This window comes from Pterocles gutturalis, unplaced genomic scaffold (genome assembly GCF_000699245.1).
Source record: "Pterocles gutturalis isolate BGI_N339 unplaced genomic scaffold, ASM69924v1 scaffold793, whole genome shotgun sequence".
Classification (NCBI taxonomy): Eukaryota; Metazoa; Chordata; class Aves; order Pterocliformes; family Pteroclidae; genus Pterocles; species Pterocles gutturalis.
The window spans coordinates 22299-44248 of NW_010122614.1; the positions used below are offsets into that span (position 1 = coordinate 22299).

At 37.8% G+C, this 21950-nt stretch overlaps 1 protein-coding gene across 2 annotated transcripts in view; it reads right to left on the bottom strand.

Annotated features, from left to right (window-relative positions):
- Positions 1 to 21950, bottom strand: part of PBRM1 (polybromo 1) — a 56478-nt gene that overhangs the window by 14167 nt on the left and 20361 nt on the right. The window contains exons 11-23 of one of the 2 annotated variants that reach the window (XM_010077555.1): positions 18426 to 18567; positions 17747 to 17844; positions 14382 to 14658; positions 13189 to 13294; positions 11422 to 12064; positions 10375 to 10586; positions 9052 to 9237; positions 7200 to 7357; positions 5995 to 6261; positions 4478 to 4623; positions 4174 to 4331; positions 3226 to 3409; positions 2070 to 2280 (exon numbers count right to left, since the gene is read on the bottom strand). In XM_010077555.1, the coding sequence (XP_010075857.1) occupies positions 2070 to 2280; positions 3226 to 3409; positions 4174 to 4331; positions 4478 to 4623; positions 5995 to 6261; positions 7200 to 7357; positions 9052 to 9237; positions 10375 to 10586; positions 11422 to 12064; positions 13189 to 13294; positions 14382 to 14658; positions 17747 to 17844; positions 18426 to 18567 (2788 nt within the window). Of the gene's footprint in view, positions 1 to 2069; positions 2281 to 3225; positions 3410 to 4173; positions 4332 to 4477; positions 4624 to 5994; positions 6262 to 7199; positions 7358 to 9043; positions 9238 to 10374; positions 10587 to 11421; positions 12065 to 13188; positions 13295 to 14381; positions 14659 to 17746; positions 17845 to 18425; positions 18568 to 21950 lie in introns of both variants that reach the window. The other variant, XM_010077556.1, reaches the window with a different exon arrangement.

Below are 21950 nucleotides of genomic sequence, written 5' to 3' on the forward strand. Positions count from 1 at the left end.
TTTTATGCCTTTTCTCAGCCATATTGTTAAAGCAAAAAATGAAGTTCTGCATCTTTTTACTTTTTAGGTTCCATTTGATTCACAGCAAACTGCAGCACAAGAGCTTCAGCCACCTATTTGTCAAGCCCCACAATACTACACATTCACTTGTCTTAACTGCTTTTGTCCTTAGGTGTAGTAAGACTTCTTTGTTATCAGGAGAAAAAAAGTTTACAAGTTCTGGGGTTTAATAGTTGTTAAATAAAATCCTATACACTTAAGAGAACATGAAGCAAACACATGCCTTTTCACCTAGGAGCTCTGCTTAAAAAGACACTTTTCACTAGCGACACAAATAGAACAGACTATCTGAAGAAGAAAGTTTATTTCTGGGCTGTATGTTGGTTACCTCTCCACCAGAGTTACATTGTGCTCTGAATGCCAGCTCACACACAACATGCATTTTCTTTCCAAATCAGCAGTGTGAGAAATGGGCCAGGACACTTGTGTACATGCCTTGCTGTTGATCCCTTTCAGTTTTCCTTTTTTTTTTTTTTTTTTCTTTTTGAGGGGGTGGGGTTTGTTGCTTGTTTGGTTTTTTTTCCTACTTCAAGTTCTAGACTTCAGGGTTCACATCTGTCTAAAGGATATATCCATTGAGCCTGACTGCTCACCAGTCATCCCGAAATCTCTGCAAGACTGTCCCATTACAAACAAAAAAATAATGCAACTATCAACCTCTTTTAAAGACATATTATATATGAATATTTAAATAAAATTTCCCAAGGGAATCTGAGCAGAACACAGCTATGTAGAAAGAAAGACAAAAAGCAAAGGAAATCAAAAGACAGTGAATGCTGCAGAAGGCAGTTTGAGAACATCTTTCATGTCCAATGATCCCTATTTAAACTGCTTTTGGCCACTTCCATGCTTAACAATGGTAACACTTTGACTTATAAAAAGTTACTTTCCCCTTCCTAAAGTGTTACATTAGTTGGTTAATGCTGGTAACATTTGTAACACTCCGCAAGAGTTTTCATGCTACTCACAAAACTGAGCAGGTCAAAACAAGTGCAGCGAGACAACCTTGCATTGGAAAACGCATTTGGTGATCTGCCCACATGGCAAAAATCACAATCAAACCAAGCTAAAGCTTTCAATTTCATCAGCTCCTACTCATGACATCCAAAGACAGTTATTCTATCCAGGGGTCACATCACTTCTTCAACTACCAATGAGGCTGTCACTTCACGATCAGTGTAATGCAGCAGAAATCCACATTGCTGGCTACAGAAGTGTCTGAAACTCCCTCCTAGGTCACTCCCATTTAAGCAGTTCCTCACCCTGCTTCGATACCCAGTTACATAAATACCAGGGCTTGTGTAAGAAAGACAGCAAGAGAGGGAAGGGGGCCCAGGGTCCCCCATTTAAGCAAGAGCAATGATTCATGACACGTTCAACCAGCATATAACCACACACGATTCCTCATTTACCTCCTATCCATTTATCAGAAAATTAACACTAAAACTTCTAGGACATCCAGCTCCTCTAACTTTTTTAACAAGATCTTATTTCCAGATTAGAATGGTAACTCAAGTGATTTTTTTTTCCTTTGAGGATGATACATAGCATTTTCCAAAAATGTAGCAAAAATGTAACACCTAAAATTCTATCTTTTTTCAAAATTTAAGGAAAAGCTTAAAAATGGGCATTAGGTGAACGGAGAATCACAATTCAACCCTTACAGCCCAACTTTATATTTAACTCAAGGACCTGATATTTCTGAACAAGTGTAATAGAAAATCTACTAATCAGAAATAACGTTAACATATCACACAAAAATGTACCCTAGATTTTCCTCAACTGAATGATTTCCTTTACAAATATTTTAATGGACTTAAATACTATCACCTGGATATCATATTGGATATGCCAAAACTGTTTCATATAATTTATTCCATAGACTCGTAAACTGAAGCATAAATCTGTTCTGTGTACTTGATTAAATGTTACTGTTTCTTTGTTTATTGTGGTTGAGGAAAGAATGTGGAATATAAAGGTTTAAAAGGTTTCTCAAGGAAGATCCTTACCTGTGGTGGAGTATAAGGCATTATATCCAATTCACTAGCTAACGGGGTCTGAAGCTGAGGCATAGAGGTTGTTTCACTCATATCTCCTTCCTCTTCTCCCATCTCTTCCATGTCTTCATCGCCTCCTTCCAACTCAGCAAATTTCGCTTCTAGCTGCTGAATCTTCTTTTCCAGTAGTGGAGATGGTTCCTTCTGAGGGACTATGGGTTTTCTGAAAGGTGGAGGAGGAAGACAAAAAGCAGATGAGAATACATGTATACCTAACAGTATACCTTAGATTTTACATTTTACCTTAGTCAGAGCTTAATATTTTTATTAATATCAAAGTTCACTAACTGGAAAGCTATTCATAACCCTTAATGAGGACTTAAGTATTCTAACAACATCCAAGAGAGTTTACCAATCTGATAACATAACAGCTTTTCCTAAAGACAGGAGAAGACAAAGAAAACATCCACTGATATTAAGACCCTGAAAAGACTTCATCTTCTCCTAGAACTACGACTTTTATGTATGCACTGGGTCTGGCTGGGATGGAGTTAATTTTCTGCATAGTAGCCCATATGGTGCTGTATTTTGTATTTGTGATGCAACAGTGTTGGTAACACATCGATGGTGCAGTTACTGCTGAACAGTGCTGGCACATTGTCAATATATTTTCTTTTTCCCACTCTGCCCCCCCAGCAAGCAGGCTGGGGCTAGGCAATAAGTTGGGAGGGGAGACAACCAGGAGAGCTGACCCGAACTGACCAAAGGGATATTCCATACTGTGTGACATCGTGCTCAGCTATAAACTGGGGGAAGGAGGAGGAAAGGGGGGACGTTCAAGGTTATGGCATTTGTCTTTCCAAGTAACCACCACGCACGCTGAGGGCCTGCTTTGCAGGAAACGGCCAAACATCTGCCTGCTGATGGCAAGTGGTGAATTAATTCCTTATTTTGCTTTGTTTGTGTGTGCAGCTTTGCCTCGCTTATTAAACTGTCTTTATCTTGATCCAGGAGTTATTCTTCCTTTTACCCTTCTAAATTTTCTCCCCCATCCTGCTGTGGGGGAGTGAGCGAGTGGCTAGGTGGAGGCTTAGCTGCCAACCAGGCTCCGTCCACCACAATACAGAAAAGCACTCAGGGGATTCCCCCATTCTCATCACATTTTTACCTAAAATAGTATATTTCGTCATCTACAACTTTCGCAGAGAGTGAAAACCTCTTCAGCCCTTTAAATTTCTTCATTTGTTTGTCGCTTTCATTGTAGCGGCTCTCACAAAGAAAAACATCGTTTTCAGAGATTTCTGTTGGTCTGCAGGACAGGAAGTCTTTGAATGACAGAACAGCACACTTGCCTGCAGAAATGAAAGAGCTGGGTAAGAAGGCAGCCCCGCTTGCGGGCATTTTACAAAAACTGTGGAAACTCAAGTTTTTGCCAGTCTTGTAATTCTGGAAGATTCCCAGTACTTGGCTCAACTACAGAATACACCAGTCAATATCCCTGTTAAATAATCCCACTCAAGAGAAACCTACACAAATTTAATGCAGCTTTTGTATTTTATTACATAACAAGAAAACCTGCAAAATAACAAAACCCCATGATTGCTAGTCAGTAACTATATTTAGCACAGCATCATGACTACAAATCAAAGTACATAGTCATCATCTTATGCAACAAACCAAAAAAATTTCAACCTGCTAGTCAGTAACTATAGCACAGCATCGTAACTACAAATCAAAGTACATAGTCATCGTCTTATGCAACAAACCAAAAAAATTTCAACCTCCTTCTGGACCAGCTTTCCCGGTAACACATACTGGAATAATTACATTAATACACAGGAATAATGGCATTTTCTGTTCTCTGGCTGCAGACAATGTTCACTTTGATATCATACATGCAATTCCCTTATTGTAAGAAAGCTTCCTTATAGTGAAAATTCTCACTACACATCCCAAAGACAGGAATGCATATTAGAAATGGACTGAATAATCTCTCCTCCCCCACTCAACATGAAAAGATTATACTTGGAATCAAGTCTACACATAGCTATAAATCACTTCACATTGTACAGGAAAAGAAAGAGCGCCCATTGGATTTAAAGCGGTTAATAATTACCCAAAATGCAAGTCATCGGACAGGTCTCCTCCAAGTTACTCAAAAACACTTCCTTCTTGTAGAACATTTTAGTTGGTTCATGTTCAGTTTCTTCAGGATGTATAAAGATTGGACCAAAGAAATATGCAGCTCCATCTCGCACCCACATCTTTTCAATTCTGGAAAGAAAACCAAACCGCTGACACAAATGAAAGGCTGTCCCTCCTAAATGAGACAGCTGGACGCACCAGGTTGTTCAGGAAGACTAGTTTTTGTCCAAGTTATTTTTGTAGAAACAAACCGCAAATAAAAAAGTTGCACCCACCTTCCTACCCGCGGTCGCACTAACCCATGTGATTTTATGAAGACACAGTCCCCAACCTTAAGCCACATATCATTGTAGCAGAGCTGCTCAAAGTAATGGCAGCCAGGTTCTCCATTGGACATCTCTACTGGAACATCTTCTTTGTCCTGCAGAAAAACATGCATTTAGCAACTTGTGGAAGAAGGAAAACCAAACTAAAAAGATGTCAGATGCAAGTAAAAGACTTTGCTCCATCTTTATGTTACCAATAACAGGTAAACACTAAACAAAACTGTACATGTGAAAGTGAGGGGCCTTGAAATTTAAAAATGAAATAGCAAAGACAGAGATACCCTCCATGTATGTCACAAGCAAGAGCTGTAATTTTGCCAGAACAGGAATTTACACGTCCTTTTTTGTTCTACTGCTTTGAAGTTAACAGGCCAAGCCAAGCCTTGTCAGCCTGTTTTGATGGTTTGTTCTAGAGCACAGTAACATGTTTAAGAGGTAAGAATTGAGTATATGGCCAAGTTAACATATATAGAAATTAAATGATCCAACTCTCATATACAATAATAGAAACACTCCAGGTATTGATTGCAAATTCATATCACTAGCCTTATTTAATTTCTTACTTCTTAGTAAAAAACTCACATTGTGCCTCATTTGATCTTTTAGTGTAGGATTACAGAAAGCCAATGAAAACACAGGCTATCTCCCCAGGGCGTGGAAGGAAAAGACTCTAGAAGTTTTCATTCTCTCGGTAAAAATAATTCCTTCTTTTATCATGATGTGAATAAATACAATAATATATACTAAGTGTCCGATTAAAGCTGACAATGAGCATGCTGAGTATTCTGTTCTGAGGTTCTGTTAGAGAACTCAGTGTAAAGTGGATTTATTTTACGACTCTAAATTTATTTTAGATATATTTAATTCAATTTATTAAATTTAATACATTTATTTAAATTTATTTATTTTATGACTCTAAATAAAATAGAAAAACTATTTTACCCAGTATGTTGGGCAGAAACATTCTTCAGCATTTAGACAATAAACTGCTCAGTTATCAACCATAAACAGGTCACAAACAACAGAATATTATGCATTGCTTACTGCTGCCTAGCTACTGACCATTTTACTGAAATGCTACATCATAAAAGCATGTCAGCATTGCCATGAATTAAAACTAGACTTTTAGTTCTATGGATTCTGTAGGCTTAAGGCAAACTTTACAGTAAAAGTGTAATTCTCTTTTTTGAAGTGGTAAAAAAAACCAAAACAACCCCTTCACATGATCACAAGAAACCATTTGTAGAATCTGACAAATATGTACACAGATTATTTTCTGTTTAGTCCATTTATATTATGTTTGCATTCATTTACAAATATGTATACCATAATTTATAACATAAATGTTATATTTATTTATATTTTATTGTGTCTGGATGCTGTGAAACCAACGTCATGAGGGCTCACATTTCGTCATTCTTTATCTGTCAAGCATAAATTGATCCTCCACTTGTTATCTTACATACCTTTTCCAGATGAAGGATACTGTCTCCCACCTTACTGTCCTCCAGTGTTTCAGCATGTTTCTCCTCATCTACTTTGTCTGTATTAGCAAATACAGAAGCAACACGAACCACAGGCAGGGGTACATCTCGTGGGACAAATCTTACAGAGCTTACAGGCATAGTCCACAGTTTAATCTTTTTGAAAGATTTTGTCTTCGCAGAATAACGTGACTCACAGACATAGACATCCTCATCCCTGAAGTTTTCAGGACACAATTTAAAATATTCCTGCAGATTGAAGAAAATAATTTTAAATATTTCAGCAACACACACAGACATCCCACATCCCACAGACAGACAGTTAACTCCCTCTCATGCTTCCTGTTGTTTTCTACATTTCTGTCAGAAATGCTTTTAGACTAATAAAGCCTTTCTGTTGAGTTTTTTTCTTCCAGTTTGACATACAAGTTATATTAAAAATTAAAAGTGAACAAGAACAAAATCCACCTTTAGAGAAGAAGCTAAATTCAGTACAGGTTATCATGAGAGAAAAAGTTAGGTTTTATTTGTTTACTAAAACGATACATTAACAAGTACAAGACCTGTAGCCTAAAACCACCCTCACAAGCTTTCTGAGCTTTGACTTGGAAAGAGGACACAACTACAAAGCTTTTTTTGGGGGGCAGGGGGAAGTAAGCTCCATGCTCATTGATACGTGACCGTAACACCCATTCATGTACTCAGCGGCCTAGCACTTTGTTCCATACAAACACGCTATCTTCAAAAAACTGGTTTAGATAGGTATGTTGCAAACAAGTCAGAAATCCCCAGCACAAGGACAATGTGGAATGAAGCCTGAGACAGATGAAAGACTTCATCCTCTTACCAAGCCATTCAAATCTCCCTCTCTACCAAACCTAAACCTACATGCTTTTATGTGAACCTTTAAGAAGTTACCTGTAATTTCTCTACTGCACACTCTGAAAAATCAGTTAGCTAATTATCTAATAAGCATATGATTCTACAAACCAACCAGTACTGGGAAACACCATCACTTGGATGAACTATATATCTCATAAAGAAAATGAAGAATACAAATAGTACACAGGAGCAAGTCCTGTTTAAGTATTAGTAGACTGTCTCTATGTTAGAATGCCTACAGCTCTTCAAGAAAACGGTAGAGAACATGTTACTTGCGTAACAAATCAGTCTGAATAGTCTCTCACCTTGACAAACATGACCACACATTTGCCTAAAATTTTGCTAACTGGAACTTTATTGTAATAGTCACTTTTAAAAACTTCTTTCTCCAAGAACTTTCGTGTTGCAAGATGAAAAGTTTCATTTGGTCGATAAAACCAACACCCGTAGAGCCATTTCTCTCCTTTAAAAAAAACCCAAACAAAACAGAGAAGGGAGAAAGAAAAGAGAAAAATATGTCAAACGGCATATTCTCTAGTACATGAGTAAGAAAAAACAAGTATAGATTGGCTGATGAATCAAATAGCCATGTAGTCATTTATGCTGAGAACAAACTGTTTTAAAAGAGGACAAGATTCCTTAACTCTTTCCAGTACGGAAAACTAGGCTGCTCAAAAAGCCTGACAATTGTTTCTTCCCCAGTAAAACCTGACTTAGTACAATAAAGGAGGAATCAACTCTTACTTATAAATCTTGACTTTTAAGCCTTGAAATGGCTTCAAAGTCTACATAACAATCACCTGACTACTTGAAGAACCTTGGATAACAGGTTTCAAGTTTTTTTAAGAATGATTTTGTCCATGTTACGCTGTGATAAATTCAAATTGTTAACAAAAGATTTATAAAGTTACAAGTATGTACTATTTTTCTAAATGAAGGCAAATCCGTAATCTGTAGACCGAACCAGAATAAAAAGTGCTATCCACTTTCTCCCTTATAGACAAACAAACATAAGAACTGTCCAACTGGCCAATGGTGCATCTACCCAAACACACTGTATCCAGCTGAGTGAGCAGGACAGGAGAATTCTTGGACACTCTCCGTGACTCATTCCACTCCTTCTACAGTCATCACATTACAGGTGTTAGAGAGCTATTCTCTTTATTGGGCTATTATTTGCAGGTTATTCCCTTTATTATTTGGTTTAGACCTGCTGTACAGGGACTTGTCTCACCCATTTTTGAACCCACTGATACAGTCCGCCTCCACAAGCTCCTGGGGAAGCCAGGAGGCTCAGCATCCACTGTATTAAAAAGCTAAAGACTTTCACATACTTTAGTCTGATGTATTAATGTCAATGAGTGCTCTCTAACTCCACTACTGCTGGATTTGCTGAATAGTATTTCTGAATTCACCCTATCTACCCACTTCATGATTTTGCAAACTTTAATTATATCCTGCCTTACCTTCCTTTTCTCCAAATTTAAGAGTTGCTGTCTTTTTAATCTATCCTTGTAACACATCTGTTCCATCCCTTTAAAAGTGCGACCAAAATGCTTAAATCCACTATACCCCACTGTAGTTCTCAGCAACTGCAGTTTCCAGGATTGCTGAGAGTGCACCACGCTTACCTGATAGTCTTGCCATATCTCTAGCCTTTCTTACACTTAGGAGAAGTACCTGCTGCAAACAGCAGGCATCACTGATAAGAAAAACCAAAATAGTACTTGTTATGGCTTGATTTGGCCTAGGAAATGCAAGATTCAGCTCAATTCTGACATTTAACAAAGGCAAGTTTTGAAACTGAGTTGTTGTGTGGAACTTTTGCAGTTAAATGTGCCCAGCTTTGGTTCAGACTTCTCAGAACAGAAAAACTCTGTGTGTTTTTCTGTGCCTAGATTAAAAGGAGCACATCCCACTTAGAAAAACCTATTATCTGGGATGCTATGGTAGAGATGAACAACAAAAAAGCATGTGCTTGATCCAAGAACTTTATATTTGTAACATTCTTTGGAACAAAGCAACTCAGAAACAAGAAAAATACTTCTGCAAATAAAACAAACAACATCTACACAGAAAAAGCTCAAATTGGAAGTTTTAAATAGTAATAATAACAAGTTTCACCATATTGTTTTCTTATAGCAAAGACATCCTTACCAGCTGAATCTTCCCACAGCCTCTCAATACACACTATGTGGGGCTGCAAGTTGGCTTCAGCAGGCTCCACATACACATAATCTCCTACATGGTACATGCTGTTCTTGAAGCTGCAATCCTGGCTGTAGGTCCGATGCAAGCTTGACAGCCCAGCTGATCCAGAAGAATCTTCACTCTTTTCAGCTTCTTATTTCCAGAAGGGAAAAATAAATGTTAGCAATGCCACATTTCCATGCTAGCCAAGACCGCTGGTATGAATGCCCTCACCCTTTGCTGAGTACAGAAGTGCCACATGACACCTGATGCGTCCCTCTGTCACTGACTTTCAGTGTGAAGGAAGGGTTTTTTGTGACGTTAGCCTTTCTGCTACTCGTGCTGCTGAAGGCTGGGTTTCCCTTCTTCAGTTTAATTTTATTGAGCACTCCTAGTGAGTGAAAGGGAACTCAACGACAGCACTGAGCTCAGAAGCCTTCAGAAAGGCATGTTTTGCTCTCTTTGGGGTTTTTAGCTCTCAAAGGAAGACAGACAAAGGGCACCACAGTTGTTGTCCTCTCATAATACTGAGCCTGGCCGGAGCAATCAGACTTTCCTGCTGCTGACACTAGTGCTATGCAGGAAGACGAACCATGTTATAAAGACAATTCAAGGACAAAGCCAACAACACTGCTTCCACCTGTGGAAAGGAGCAATTGGAAAGCTTTATTCATGCCCCTGGACATGCTCCACAAGGATTACATGGACAGTAACATCCAGGAACTGTGAAACACAAAGGACCTCCACAATAGGTTTCTTGCCCTACAAAATAGTGCAAGCCCATTTCTCTTCACACTCAACAGTAGCAAAGTAAGAAATACAAAAGGCTTACTTAAATACCATTTCTTTAGCTGTGTTAAAAGCATGATCACATGATCATAGACAACACCATCAGCACATCAAGAAACTAATAAAACGAAACAACTAACAGGTCAACTGGAATAGTCATGGCTAAGTTTATTATCAGCAGAAAGCTACGGTAAATAACTATTGTTTTCTTTTATAATATCCTTGAAATAAGACTACTAGTACCCCAATGTGTTCTCATTAAAGAGTTTACATGAGATTAATATCTACTTACATGTCTTTCTTAAAGCTGTCTGGCATGGCTGGTAAGGATGAAAATAAAATAAATCTCTCATGACTTTAAAGTACAAGACCTTTGGTGGACAACCAGACTCTTAAGGTCCTTTCAGCAGGTGAAGCTGCAGCAACAGCAGAGCATACATCCTATGCATAGGTACGTTTTTCAATTAATACATGTAAAATTAATGAAAATAAAGTAGCTACCTCTCTTCTCCTCCTCTCTTTTGAGCTTATCCTCCTCTATCTCTTTGGGCAGCTTCTCCTTCTTTTCCTTTTCTACATCATTGTGAAGATGCTTGGTGGTGTAGCTGAGAGCGGGTGACAGAAGAATCTCTCCATTCTTACAAAGTTCATCTCTAATTTTAATAAAGAACTGCTGAAGTTCGACTGCATCCTCGTAAATCTCCGAATCAGTCCTGTACAAAAATAAATACAACAGGGTAGAGACATTGTTTGTGCAGAGTCAAACAGGATCCTAAACACATACCAATTGCCACACCTAGTGACAAAACTAAAGCTTCACTCTACCAATAGATTTCTGTGCTTACACATAACAAAGAGCAGCAGACACTGGCAAGCCATGCTCCACTTGCTACTCTGCTGTCAGTTTGTATTAGTTTATATACTGGTCCTGAAGTATCAGAAAAATCAAAAGTAACTGGTTGTAACCAAAACTACTTGCCACTGGACCTTTACAACCTGTTAACTTCTCAAAACTTAAGTAATAACATTATTATTAACAAAACTGACTTATTTGAATTACCTATACTCCTGTTCGTAGATGTTTTAACATCAATTTTTACCTCCTCTCCTTCAGAGTCAAGATCTCACCCGCACACCCCCAAGTACCATACTTAATTTAAATAAAACACTGCAAGAAGTTGTAAGTGTTCACGGTTGTACGAGTTATGGTAATATTGTGCAAAAACTGTGATTGCTCCAAGAGTGTCAAGCAGCTAGTGAACAGCTCCTCCTCTTTGTTTTTTCAATTTGAAAGTTAGCACAAACCTGGTTTTGAGGTTGTGCCTTTGGAAGATTAACATCAAAATTATCTCACGGCAGAAACCTAACTTCTTAATTTTTTTAAACGAAAGCATACATTTCACTGAAGACCTGATAGAGCTTTTGACATTCATTTTTCTGAACACCCATAACAAGGAAAGCAAACACCTTAAAAACAACTTCAGACTTTGTCTAACGTGATAAGACATGATAAGACAAAGGATACCTGAAAAATATGTCTTCACTCACCTGTTCATCCTCCTTGCCCTCTCCAGTACCTCAAACATATTCTCCTGGAACAAGTCTAATCTTCTATAGCGATTATTTTCAACATTTTTTCGGATAATATCAAAAGTCAGAGGAGGTTTATTAGGGAAGCTGGGATCAACAGCAGGAATCTCAGCTAAGGAGTCACTGTAGCATCTGCCCTCGTCATCCTGGTGGCTCATAACAGATACAAAAAGGTTATGGATAAGTTCCTGAATTAGCAAAGTGACATTGGGCACGTGAGAATCCTCATCTCCTTCAATTTCTCTCCGAGTTTCAAGCAAAACTTTATGCAGGACGAGAGCATCTTTATAAATCAAAGATTCTGGCTCATTATATGTGCAAGCGTTATTGAACATCATTACAAAGTCCTCTACCATGGAATCAATATCCTGGTATTTATTTGCCATCATATGACTTCTGATCTTTTCCATGTCAACGGGCTTTTTAATGGTGACATAATAGTCAGGAAGCTCAGACCGAGATGGCAGCCTCAAGAAGATGGCACTCAGTCGTCTGCCTCGTTTATCCGTGTAATTTTTAACTGCTTCATACACCTCATTCAACTTCTGTTGCATTGGAGTCATGTATTTTGACTTTTTAGGAGAAATGCCACTTTTTCTACCTAAGCAGACAAAAAGGAAAAAAAAAAAATAATTACAAAACCAGAGCTTGCACACTTCTTTGTCCATCTCCTTTCCACTGGAGAATTGCTTATTGAAGAACCACTTTATGGCATGAGCAGAAGGCTCACAACATGGAGCCCATTCCAAACTGCAGCTTCCTTTATTTTTCATAATTATATTAATATTTTTTAAATGTTCTTTTTGGCAAACACAGTATTATATGTTCCTATGTGGTCCACTTGGTGAAAGTCTCTTCAGACGTAAGCATGGAAAACATCTTTTCCTACCTAACGTTATTAATAACTCCTCTAAATACAATTTGGTCTCACTAGCCTTGCACTAATTTCTCTCTCCAGCCATCACAGGGGTTTTGCTATCACTAAAATTAAGCATTCTAAATACTATCAGATTCCTTTATGAAAGGTTTATGCCAAATTAGAGAGGATTATTACAGGTAAAAAGTAAAATAAGGCCTCCCACGAGATTATCAATCAGATTTAGTTTTTTGGTTCATTCAGGATCTGTGTTACTGTACTGCAGAGTCTCTGCTTGTGAATTCTCTACTACCTCCACCTTACCACTTTCAAAAGGGCTGTGTGCAGTTATTTTCTTTAAGCCCCCCCATGCAATTTTTTATGTTTTTCATGGCTTTCAACAATTTTCCAAATAAAGCGCACATTTCTTTTATCATTCTGTGGAAATCCCAGACATTTGACCAGGGAAATTAAGAGCTTTACTCAGTTTGAGAAGCACCTTACTTGTAAGCAATCCCAGAAGCACACATTAAGCGTGTTAATGAAGCGTTACTAAGCACATAATGCAGCATCCAGCCTTTGGATAACATCACATGACCAAAGGCCAGTCATTCCAACTGTTCCTCAGTTTTCTTTCTTCATTCTAAATTACTTTTCTTAGAAAGCACTATATACAACAACTAAATTTCCTTTTAGGCACATAAAAACACATCATTGCTGTCATGATTTTGAAAATGTAATTCTACTTTGCACGTCAGTGTAAATTTGCAGATCGTGTCTTCTGTTCTAAAAGGAAGATTTGTTAATTTGTACTGTTGGGTTTTCATAAGTGTTGACATGATGCATAGCAATGTACAAGGTTGCCTTACTTAGCTTTAGTTTAGGGGATGCAACATCATCATCTTCAGCTAGGGGTCCCAGCTCTTTCCTTTTTTCTTTAAGGATCTTTTCCAGCATATGGGCATCATTGTATACCTATTAATCAGTAAAGTAATCAAAAACCAAAACAAAATAAGGTTTATTGTGTTTAGACTAGTTTAGAACTAGTCTCCAAGAAACATTTAAATGTTAGTTTGAAAAAGATGAATGCAAAACCAAGTAGTTGATTTAAAAGAAGGGCTTCTTTCTCAAATGTACACCCTCAGTAGACTTATACAGGTGATCAGAACTGATGAACACCATCTAAATCAGGGAGATATAAACCCTGAATAAATTATCCAATTAAGCCGTATTTCTATTCCAGAGACTATGAAACGACAAGGTGCAGTTGTCTTATGAACTTCCTCATCAAATCACTCTGCTGAGCAATGAAAGATCTCTTGAACTGTTGTGATGCCATCAAGGTACACAGGACTAGAACAGTCCTCCTGGGTCACCCTGGTGAACGCAACCTCAGCATAAAGTCTTGTACAGTAGCTGATCAAGTTCCTCGTTAGAAACAGCTGGAGGTCTCTTACTCTGTTCCATAGCATCATGCTTGCTGGCTGAGAAACATCACAATAGAGAAACACCCTACAAAATATCTGTAAGTGAAAAGCATATTCCTTTCAGACTCCTTTTGCTAGACTAAACAAGTCATGTCTTCTGTTTGATCACCCACACTCTCCACTTCCATGAAAACAAAGCTGGTTTATTTCCAGCTAAGACATCCTTTCTCAGAGGTTCTCAGCTCCGAATCACATGCAGATGACCATTCACTGTGCAAACACCTTCACATGATTAACTGAGGATGAATAATGAGAATTCAGTAACCAGCTTATTTTTTTTAAAACACACTAGGAAACATCCAGCTGACATTCTTTGTAGGGAAGGAATAAGTTTAGTTAACAGGAAATAAGTCTAACCTTCACAAAGCAGTGTGTTGCATTTCATGTTTATACAACTACAGAAGAAGACAGAATTTAAAATGTCAGCAGAAAGAAAAAGTCATATTTCTATTTCAGTTCCATAACCAATAATCATAAATAATGTGAGTAATAGTTGAAGCTAAACCATCCTAACATAACTCCTATGTCTGCAAAAAAGCAGAGAGGCAAGTGCGACTGCAGAATCAAAGCAGTACCTGGGAGCCTTCCTCATTATAATGCCTCGCATTTCGGAACATGAGCTTCATGTCTTCGATCATGGCTTCTTCCGCTGGGTACTTATCATTGCGGATGTTGTGTTCTATCATTTTCAAGTCCATAGGCTCCAAAATAATTTTATAATAGTCTGGATAGTCCTTTTTGGATGGCTTAACCATAAACAGATCACAGAGCCGTCTGCCTGTGCCTGGCTCTCGAGCTTCCAGAACTGCATTGTATAAGATCTTCATGCGTTGCTTTCGTATATTCTTCTTACTGTTAGGTTAAGGAGAAGAACAAAAAGGAAAAGAATAAATGTTAGGGGCTCTTGTCCCCACTTCCAACACTAATATCAAAATGACATTATCGTCTACCCTGAGAAAACAACCACAATCGCCTACTCACACACAGGAAGTTCAACATTAAGGCAGTGTATTAGAAACATAGGTTCATTTGCAAATAATGACAGCACTGTACACAGCAGTCTGCTAAATAAACAAGACACCAACTCTAAGATATGATTTTCCTTCCATTCACCTTGAGCTTAAGTGTTCTACAGAATAAAAGAAATAACCAGTTTTCAAAAGTGCAAAGGTCAAAAGGAGCTCTAAGCTTTTTCCAGCTGCAGAGAAAACAGATCAGTCGGGACCAGGCATCGGAATCCAAGACCTCAAGACCTAGTGCGAACAGGGAAAAAACCCTCAGCCCCTATCTTCATGACTACCTCTGCTGCATACAGAATATCAAAGACTTGAGCTATTTATCTCAGAGTAATTCTGTATCTTCTTCAGTACCAGATACAAGAAAAACAAGGACATCAAGAATGTAGTAGAAAGAAGGGTCTGAATTGCTTAAATATCTGTCAGCCACAGCCAAATGAGCTCACCAACTGCACATCCAGGTAGAAAATGGCCATGTACATGCTATCACCACAAATTTTAGAGTCACCCTATGGGTAGCTATTATAGTTGTCTCAAGAAATCTGACAGCACAAACAAGACACAGCTTATCAGAAAAAGCTATGTGTGGCTCCCTGTACATGATCTATAAGCAAATCAGATACGGGAGAGGAAAGCTTATGCCAAGCTAACGTATGTTCTCAGCTCAGATACCATGGCTCTCTTAGAAACGCACTGTCTATAAAGCACTTCTAATCCAGCTTCCAACTGCTATTTCTGTGAGAACGGTAGTTAAAACTTTGACTATATTATCTGCAAAGACAACAACAAAAACTATCTTCATTTGCAGAATATGCAAAACATCACTGTACAACTTGCTAAAAGCCAGACTGAATCACAGGTTTTCCATCATCTGTGTCTTTTCCTCCTACATTTCAAATATACCTTAAACAGCATAGCCTCGTGCCTCAGATACCTCTTTCTCGCTGGTGAGGTCAGCAAAATAACTAATGAAAAGTTATGTCACAACATGTGAGAAAATTCACCTTCTATAGGTTAAAAACTTTTTTCCACATTATCTTCACTGCTGGAAACTGTTAGTTAGTGGTTCACACTAGCAGGTGAGCAATGCCAGAACAGAGACGCGCTTCAAATTCCACATTTTAACATGCTTCCAGGCTTTAATATTTAGTTCAATGAAAGCAGGCAAAGCAAAACAAAAGCAGACATTGTAAAAGGCCAGCCAATACTAAAGATTCAGGTCACACATGTGATATATAAAAGGGGACATTCAAACAACTTTCTTCCGTGTCACTATTATTTTCCCAATGGGATGAATTTTGCCTGGGTTACTAGTTTCCTTTTTCAGCAACATTTTGGAATTCCACTCAGTGCTTCACTTCTGATGTCAGCAGCATCTACAGTCTTCTTTTACTTCTCATCATTCAGCAAGGGAAACTGATAATAACTACTGAACTGACAACATCAAAAGCATTTTCAGGTTCTCTTTGGGCATGAAGATTTCCCTTACCTATGAACACATCTTTTTTCTCTTTTACTGTTCTTAGATGACAAGGCCTGACAGATTTTTTTCTTTTAAGCATTTCAGTATTCCCTTGCATAAGGTGATCAAAAGTAGCACAGGGTTGAAAGGACACTGATGACAGTTTGACTTGCTTAATTAGGTTAGTAGATCTCTTTGAATCTGAAGATCACAAAACTAGTAATTTTACAATTTGTTCCTTCCTGATCTCCATTTGGTACTGTGGTCTGTCTTAACCATTCCACTACTTTTCGTATTCCTAGCATCTCTAGATTGTACCACCTCCTAAATCCATGTCAACATTTTCTCTCTGGAGATTTTTTTTTTTTACAAGTGTACATTGTTGCACTTATTTGATTGCTCTTAAGTGAATCATTGCTGATGCTCTACTTTATTCCCTTCCTCCCCCCACAACTGTCGTCACTTTTACAAAAACAACTGAAAATACAGGAAGTCAAAGGTCACCAGCAACACCAAAGATGTTGAACTACAGTTTTACACCAGCAGTTACTACTATTGCAATAATATTATCAGACATTGGAAGTCATTTCAAAAGATACCACGAGGCAGACTAGAGAAACCAGCGCATGTTGGAGTGAAATACGTCATTAATGTTAATTACACAACAGCTATCACTGTTAACGAATACTTTCTATAAACCATCATTATTGCCTCACTACAAGAGTACATTTTAAATCACTGTGAATTTTGTTTACTTTGCAGTATCCAAAATAATCAATCTATAATACTCAGTTTATCTATTTGTCAAATACGCTCTTCTCCCCAGTTGCTGACGGGTAAGTAACTGAACAGTGCAAATTCAGAAGAGAGAAGGAAACAGTCCTCTAACATTAATGATGAAAGCTCCTCAAGCAGAGTTCAGGTCATGGAAAATGGAAATATTTACACCATTTGTCATTTATGGTAAAAAAATTATCTTTACCAAATAAAAATATTTGTAGAGTAATACTATAAACTTTAAAAAAATTCATTCAACTACAGTGTTAACTTCAATGTATTCTGAAATTGCTACCCAAATTACATATATAGTCATATATTGGAGAAGAGTAGAAAAGAAGAAAGAATCGCTAACAACCTGTGAAGACAGTCCACATGAGGCTAAAAAAATAAAACACAAATAAAAATCCTGAAATCCATTAACAAAAGTACCTAATTCAGTGCAACTACAGTGTCCATGCTGCTTACAGAACTGAAGTTATGTTGACAACTGCCAACTGATATGCCAAAAAAGAAAAATAAAGTCAGCAAATAGTTTTGAGTTAATTAGAACCAACACTTAATGAGGTTAAGTTTCATAATTACAAATCTTTACACAAATGCTTTAAACCATAGCTTAATATTCTCTTTAACAACTAAAAGATGCAGCAATGTAATGGTCTGCCGGAATTACAGAAGTGCATACCTTTTCCTTTTTGAGCTTCCAGTATCAGATGTAGCAGAAGAAATCATACTGTCCCCATCCTCAATGTCGTCTCTCCTAGCAAGCTCCTTCTTCTTTGCCTGAAAAAAAGAAGAAATCCTTGAAGCCAAACTCACTGCTGGACACTTGCAGAACAATATTAAACAACAGAACAGATCAGACGTACAAAGAAAGATGTAACCACAGGTTTTGAGACTAAACCACCATCAAAATATTTCCAGTGATTTATTTAATACAAGTTGACTGACACAAAACAGTAGTCTAACTCTTTTCAACCATCAGAAAAGTTTTTGAGGAATCAATCTGAAAACAATGCCATTTCAGACTGCACTTAGCTGGAACACTTCATGAAATCTGAAGTGTTTTAGTATCCTCCAATTACCTGCAAACCCTAGAAAAACCCCACACTATCAATTTTCTCACCACTTCATTGGGTTAAGAGTCACAGTAAGGAATAAAAGGGATCAAAAGAAACCACAGAAGGCGGCATGTGTGCTGAAGAAAAATCACTCTGTGATGCTCTCCATTCCCATATTTCCCCCTAAGCAAGAAAATACTACTGCAAATACAGGTCTAGTTAAAAATTAGTTTGGAAAAACATTCATTAGGGAAATACCTTCATGTGTGAATTAGATTCTTTCGATTGTTCTAATCCACTTACCTGCATAACCTGCTGCATTTTCAGTACTCTTTTATAGATGGCAGAATTGGGAACATTGTAGCGCTTGGCATTTTCAAACATCAAGTTCAGATCAGCCTCCAACTGATCTAAAGTTTCATATTCATGGTTCTTCAGTTTGGTTCTGCAAAAGAGAAATACCAATCAGATATTTCACAAGTTACACATTATAATACAGTTCTTTAACATTTTCACTTTAACAATAAATCAATGTCCAAAGAGCTCTAATTACAGGAATGTGTTTTCTTTTTCTGATGCTGCAGTAACATGTTCCATTTGTAACTATATTAGGGAAACATATCTCCTCTTAAAGATGCCCTCTTGAAAGCTGTGCAGACTGAAGTCCTATTTTCATACTCAGATGAGATGTGGCACGGACGAGGCAGCTGTGACCCATAGGGCCTGGGTGTGATGTCAATGCAACGGGTTAGCTCTGCACAGTCACAAACGCTGCCTTGCCTACACAACATCGATTCCACTCATCTTCAGTGAGAATCAAAGCGCCCAATACCTCTCATACTAATTCCTTCCAATTTTTGCCTTCTCTTAAAATCACCTGGTATTGATTTGTGTCACCCGTAGAAGCGTGCTTCACATTAAAATAGTAAGAAAAGGACTAACAACAGAAAAGGTCATTTTTCATATGCTGAACAGATGAACCAGTGCACTAAGTCTGCCAATAACTTGTGTTTTCCCATATTTTCTCGCACAAGTGGTGAAAGTTCTAGCCAACCTTTTTAAACCTTCCACAAACACAACAGAAAATAGTAACCTGCAACGACAACAAAAAAACCCCAAATCCTACCACAACGGCGAAACGTGGTCATCCTCTTTCACACCTCCTTCCTGAGCCGCCTGCCTGTCCCATCCACTGGTTACACACCACCTTTGAACCTGCTCACCACCTTTAAGCCTAGTCTGGGTCTACAGCACCTAGGTGAATGTGAACCTGCCTAATGGAGCACAAGCACTACCACAAAATGAATACAATATAATACGACATAATACAATATCTTTTAGTCCCAAACCTTACCTGCCAATGTGACTTGACAGCTGAACCAGAAAACAAAGAGTAAAAGTGTTCAACTTGAGTTAAACAGGACACTTCACTGGTCAGCCGAGGAAGCCATGGTTGGATTACACGTGGCACAGAGCTGCAACTGCTATAAAAATTACTGAGAAGTGCACATGTGTCCATAAAGCTGTTGTGATGGAAATATATTTTGCAGGAAACATCCACCTAACTGCATGTTGCCAGAATGGCAGCTGCACGTGCCTTACTGAAATGTAGCATATTTCTTCTTCATTTATTTCAGATCTGAAGAACTAGTATGTCCACAATGACTATGAGAAAAGCAAGACATTTTGGACAAATATCCTAAATGTAAGATGTGGAGAAAATTACCTGTCGATGCTCTCATTTAAAACAAACCATTTTAGGTTCATGTATCTTTAAGACTTTAAGACATCAGTGTCTTGCAAACCTTTATGCATTACTTTTTACACTATTTTTAATGTTTCAAACTGAAACAAAAGTTTTCCTGTCAGCTTCACTCTGCCATTCCAAAAAAGGCAAGTTACCGATATAATTTTCATTAGATTAGTAAAAAAAAAAAAATAATAATAATAAGAAGAAGAATAAAAACCCAAACACACACACCCCAAAATCAAAGAGTTTGGGTACCACTTAAATTGCCAGGAAGAAAAGGCAAAGTCAGCCTCCATTTCTCCTTGTAAAACTGCAGCAACAATTATTTGCATATGTAAAGAATATGTGACTGGTATTTTAAAAGTTAAAATAAAAAGCCCACTAAATTCAGGATTATTTTGCCGTAGGTTGCATACACTCACAAATACTGAGGATGTAAACAGTGAGGCTATTTCATGCTCTTGCCACTGTCTGGTAACAAACACTACAGGCCACCTTATCTCTTCTCCAGCCAATCTGAACACTCTCTGGTACAGAAAGCAAAATCTACAGAGTAAAATGTATGTCATTAATTCTCAACAAAAACACTGCCAAGCCATTAGAGGACTTCAGCACATAAACACTTGCTGGTGTTACAAAAGCTAATATGTCATTAAGAGAATACTCAAGAAAGCACAGAGTAGAAAGGCTTAAAAAACTTGCATCAAAAAACCCAAATAATAAGCCTGTATTCATCAAAAACATCAAAAGTGAGTTTTCACTTTTTCAAAACAGAATTAAGAACATTCTAATTTGTCGTGGCACACAGGGTAATTAAGTGTGCAAACAAGCAGTAATTTCCCTGTTTCTGATGTTATTACAAATGTTTATAAAGTAGATTCAAACTTTCAAAGGATTAATGGAAAACAAAAATAATGTCTAAAGGCAATTCTGCCTCTTTAGAAAAAGGTGCCCAAGTCAGCTAAACTACTTTAGAGATTAAAAACATAAAAAAATTTAAAAAGCAAGTCCTGCGTACAAATCAGTTAAGGAGCAGTATTGGAGAGAAATACCGACCAACAGACTTTTTTCTCCCTTTGGATGCAGACGGCATCAGCACAATTTGTTTCCAAGTGACAACTCTACTGACAGATTTGCAGAATTAGGTTCTAACAGAGCATTTAACAAAGTGAAGACTACCACAACTGCCTATTAAATACTTAAGACAAACACCTAAAATGTCTCAATGTTCTTTACTGAAAGACAATTGCTAGAGGACAAGGAATCATGCTTCAGAAACCGTAACTGCCCAGCTGGGATAAAGTCCTCTTCAGATCTACTCCGCAGTTCATCCTCTTGCAAGTAAGCAAGTGTGCATGAAAAAAAATTGGCTCAAATTTTGCTTAAATATTAGTAGCATGTAGTTTATAAACATTCTTGTGCACTTCCAGAGAACTAAAACGAGCTTTGAGAGACTGAACAGCAGGAAGAACAAAACTGTAAAAGTTTCTAGACTTCCCATTAATTTAATACATTAGAATTATAGAATTGCAAGTTCATATTTTGATTGCTGCTGCATGAGGTCTGGGTTCAGCTTTCTGAAAGAGTAATCCAAAGGACTACATCTAAATTGAAGTACTGCTTCTTCAATTCAAAATGCTTCTCCCTACTGCCACTTTGTACTACTCCTCTTTATTCAGAGTTATTCTGTACCCAACTTAAAACCGTACTAATGTCAGCATGGCAGAGGGGGAAGAAAAAAGCAATGCCCTGAAAGAATCACTGAAGGTCTAGGATTACACTGGCTAAAAAACTCAACATCAACGACCATCCTCCTGAGATCTTAAAGCCTTATCTTATTACATGTAAGTTCAGAAACCATGACGTAACGCTGTCAGCATGATATTATAAATAAATTGATCCTGCTCAATCAAATTCCATATGTTTAGGTGCCAGTTTTATCAAACTGAGGAAAGGGGAAACTTGTCATCCTCTGAAGCAGAACAAATTCAAAGCAAGCTACAGGCAGAACAAGCGAGGCAACAGTGTTTCCTAGGGAATATATCCTACCTGCGACTATTTTCTTTTTACAAAAAGAC